The sequence below is a fragment of the Leptonychotes weddellii genome, unplaced genomic scaffold (genome assembly GCF_054177405.1).
Source record: "Leptonychotes weddellii isolate Sample4059 unplaced genomic scaffold, ASM5417740v2 HiC_scaffold_17236, whole genome shotgun sequence".
Taxonomy (NCBI): domain Eukaryota; kingdom Metazoa; phylum Chordata; class Mammalia; order Carnivora; family Phocidae; genus Leptonychotes; species Leptonychotes weddellii.
The window spans coordinates 1-4,244 of record NW_027755841.1 but is presented as its reverse complement, the minus strand read 5'-3'; the positions used below and the strand labels follow the sequence as shown (position 1 = coordinate 4,244).

Sequence of the window (4,244 nt, the reverse complement as noted above, 5' to 3'; positions counted from 1 at the left end):
TTCCGGAGGCGGGCTGGTGGGCGTGCCGGCCTCGCACTTTGTGGGCGTGGACGGGGTGCGGGCTTTCCTGCAGACCTATTCCCACGAGGTCTCCCTGACCGCGGACTCGCGGGAGAGTCACGTGATCTTCCCCCAGCCCAACTACGCGGACACGCTCATCAGCCAGGAGAGCTGTGGGAAAAGCGAGCCTCTTCTGATAACTCAGAATTTACTTGAAACAAAAGCAGACGCTAGTCTTCATCAGGTGAGTCGATCTTGCCACAACAAAACATAGGCAGAGAGCTATATAAACGTCTCCAATTGTATAAGATAATAACATATTAGGTAATATATGAAGTAAAGACACTTCTTTTTTAGTATTCTATTACTTTAAAGGGGGAGGGGCATGGGGCCCCTAGGTGACTCAGTTGGTTAAGCGTCTGCCTTAGGCTCAGGTCATGATCCCAGGGTCTGGGATCTATCCCACGTTAGGTTCTCTACTCAACGGGGAGCCTGCTTCTCCCTTTCCCTCTGCCTACTGCTTCCTCTGCTTGTGCTCTCTCTCTCTGTGTCAAATAAACAAAATCTATAAAAATAAATAAATAATAGGGGCGCCTGGGTGGCTCAGTCGTTAAGTGTCTGCCTTCCGCTTGGGTCATGGTCCCAGGGTCCTGGGATCAAGCCCCGCATTGGGCTCCCTGCTCAGTGGGAAGCCTGCTTCTTCCTCTCCCACTCCCCCTGCTTGTGTTCCCTCTCTCGCTGTGTCTGTGATTACCAAAAATATTGCCCATTTTATTTCATTCATCTTTAAGTAGGTAGAAGGAGTAATTTTAATAATTTCTAAATTTTCAATTATGGCATCACTATGAGATCCTTCTCAATTTCTAAGGAAAACAGTTTTCAAAATCTTAACCTTTTTCATCATGAGAGTCACTTATAAAGGTTGGGTAACTTGGATTCTGAATTGATATGATTTATGCTACTTATGAAGTAGGCCTCATCCCTATTCCTGAAAATTGCTCTCAGTTAGCTCTGAGGTGGCTCTGGGATGATCTGATATGGGGGAAATATTTTGTATGCAAGGGATATGCAACACTTTTGTTCCTTGTTTTTTCCTTTAGTTCTGTGAGTTAACTAAGAATTCATGAATGTCTAGGGCTACACAAATTAGTGCTTTTTAGATACCTGGGAATTGTAGCAGTAGATTGTGGACTATGCCTCAATTCAACTTAAGAAGGAGCATTTTAGGGGCACCTGGGTGGCTCAGTTGGTTAAGCGACTGCCTTCGGCTCAGGTCATGATCCTGGAGTCCCTGGATCGAGTCCCGCATCGGGCTCCCTGCTCAGCAGGGAGTCTGCTTCTCCCTCTGACCCTCCCCCCTCTCATGTGCTCTCTCTCTCTCATTCTCTCTGTCTCAAATAAATAAATAAAATCTTTAAAAAAAAAAAAGAAGGAGCATTTTAGTTTCTAAATGCTTTAGTCTTTGTGGGAAACTGTGTTGCGATACATAGAAAAACAGACTGTCATGTGATGCAATTAGCTGTCATGGGGAAAGGAGAGAGGAAATAATATTGAGAGAGATTCTAAGGAGAGATTATTTAAAGTACTGAAGCTTTAAAATAAAATTTGGAAATACCAATTGGCCTGAAACTGTGTCAGGCATGTTTGGATATGGCATTAGGAATACATTCCTGGGGGCGCCTGGGTGGCTCAGTCGTTAAGCGTCTGCCTTCGGCCCAGGTCATGATCTCAGGGTCCTGGAATCAAGCCCCGCATGGGACTCCCTGCTCTGAGGGAGGTCTGCTTCTCCCTCTCCCACTCCCCCTGCTTGTATTCCCTCTCTTTCTGTGTCTCTCTCTGTCAAATAAATAAAATCTTTAAAAAAAAAAAAGAATACATTCCAGAATCAGAGTGATACATATTTTAAATGTCTAGGAGAGCAGTAGTTTTTACCCTAATATCACACTGAAAATGTACTTTTGTTTGAATGCGCACTGGGTTTCTTTTAGAAAATAGTATTTCTGGTTAAGTAAATTATTGTGCAACAATATGATGGAAGAAATAAATGGGAAAGCTCTTTATCTACTGATATGAAATAATTTCAAGATATAATGAGTGAAAAAAGCAAGATGCAGAACATAGTATATTGTATACTTACATTTACGTATTAAAGGGGGGAGAACATTTATAAAAATCTGCACTATACAAAACATATCTCTGGAATGGTACACACAAAAAATCTAACACTTATTTCTCCTGAGAGAAATGTGTTATTGAAAGCAGAGAGGAGGCAGTATGCTGTATGTGCCTTTTCAGTTTGGAGCTATATGAATATATACCATTTTAAAAACAAATAGTCTCTGTAAATTCAGAAAAGAAATATTTTCTCAAAACATTTACAAGCAATTGGTGCACTTCCACGGGAAAACCTCTGGGTGTCGCTGTAGGTCAAAAAAGTGAGAGAAGATGCATTTGGGAGCCTCTTAGAGGGTAACTTCCTGCTCAAACCAGCCACTTAAGAGGAGACCAGTAAAGATTCGGATACAGAAAACAAAAGCAGGAAGAGAGACCCTACCCAGGCTTTTGCCATCCACGGAGGGCTTATTTCTCCTCCCGACCAAAAAGCAGAGCCACCGTGGAGACAGACAGGATGAGGCCGAGCGCAGAGAGGAGCAGCCCAGCGAGATGGCGGCAGGTATTGTTGGCTTTCCTGCTGTCTTTGTTACGAGGGGCTCTCCCGAATCAAATCCGCTATTCAATTCCCGAAGAGCTGGCCCAAAACTCGGTGGTAGGAAACCTTGCCAAGGATCTGGGGCTCAGTGTGCAGGACTTGCCAGCCCGGAAGCTGCGGGTTAGCGCGGAGAAAGAATATTTCACTGTAAACCCTGAGAGTGGGGACTTAATTGTGAGTGACAGAATAGACCGAGAGCAGATATGCGGAAAGAAGCCTCTGTGTATTCTGGATTTTGATACTGTCGCTGAAAACCCACTAAATATTTTCCATGTAGCAGTAATAGTGCAAGATATAAATGACAACACCCCACTATTCAAACAGAGTAAGATTGAATTAAAAATTGTAGAATCCACCAAGCCGGGTAAAACATTTCCACTAGACCCGGCCCTGGATTCAGATGCTGGTCCGAATTCACTGCAAAGATACCATCTTAATGACAATGAGCACTTTGATCTAGCAGAGAAACAAACTGCAGATGGACGTAAATATCCTGAGTTGGTTCTGAAACATTCTTTAGACAGAGAAGAACAGAATTTCCATCAATTGGTTCTAACAGCCGTGGATGGTGGGGACCCACCCCAAAGTGGCACCACCCAGATCCAAATTCAAGTGACCGATGCTAACGATAACCCCCCAGTGTTCGTCCAGGATATATACAAGGTCAGCTTGCAGGAAGGTGTGCCCCCGGGCTTCTCTGTGCTTCAAGTAACTGCTACTGACCAGGACGAGGGTGTCAATGCAGAGATCACCTACTCCTTTCATAATGTGGACGAACTAGTGGAACAGTTCTTTAACTTAGATAAAAGAACAGGAGAAATCACGACAAAGGGTGATTTTGATTTTGAAATTGCTAATAGTTACACTTTCAGTGTAGAAGCAAAAGATCCTGGAGATCTAGCAGCCCACTGCAGTATCCAAGTTGAAATTCTCGATGAGAATGATTGTGCACCTGAAGTGATTATCACTTCAGTATTTACTCCCCTACCAGAAGATTCACCACCAGGAACTGTGATTGCCTTGATAAAAACAAGAGATAGAGACTCTGGAGAAAATGGAGAAGTTTACTGCCGCATCTTGGGAAACGCTGAGTTTATACTGAAATCTTACTCGAAGAACTATTACAAGCTAGTGACAGATGGGCCCCTGGACCGGGAGGAGATTCCGGAATACAACATCACTGTATTGGCCACCGACAGGGGAAAGCCGCCCCTCTCCTCTAGTATAAGCATCACTCTGCAGATCGCAGATGTCAACGACAACGCGCCAGTTTTCGAACAGGCTTTCTATTTGGTCCACATTGCCGAGAACAACCCTCCGGGTGCCTCCATTGCCCAAGTCAGCGCCTCGGACCCCGACCTGGGGCCCAACGGTCGCGTCTCCTACTCCATCGTGGCCAGCGACCTGGAGCCACGCGCGCTGGCGTCCTACGTGTCCGTGAGCGCGCAGAGCGGGGTGGTGTTCGCGCAGCGCGCCTTCGACCACGAGCAGCTGCGCGCCTTCGAGCTGACCCTGCAGGCCCGCGACCAGGGCT

At 45.4% G+C, this 4,244-nt stretch overlaps 1 protein-coding gene across 1 annotated transcript; it reads left to right on the top strand.

The window, feature by feature from the left end:
* Positions 1–6: 6 nt before the first annotated feature.
* Positions 7–4,240, top strand: LOC102747847 (protocadherin gamma-B2; the record flags this gene model as incomplete). The annotated part of the gene is made up of 1 exon (XM_081810044.1): positions 7–4,240. A coding segment is annotated over exon 1 (1,611 nt), but the record flags the coding sequence as incomplete, so codon positions are not given.
* Between the last annotated feature and the right edge of the window lie 4 nt (positions 4,241–4,244).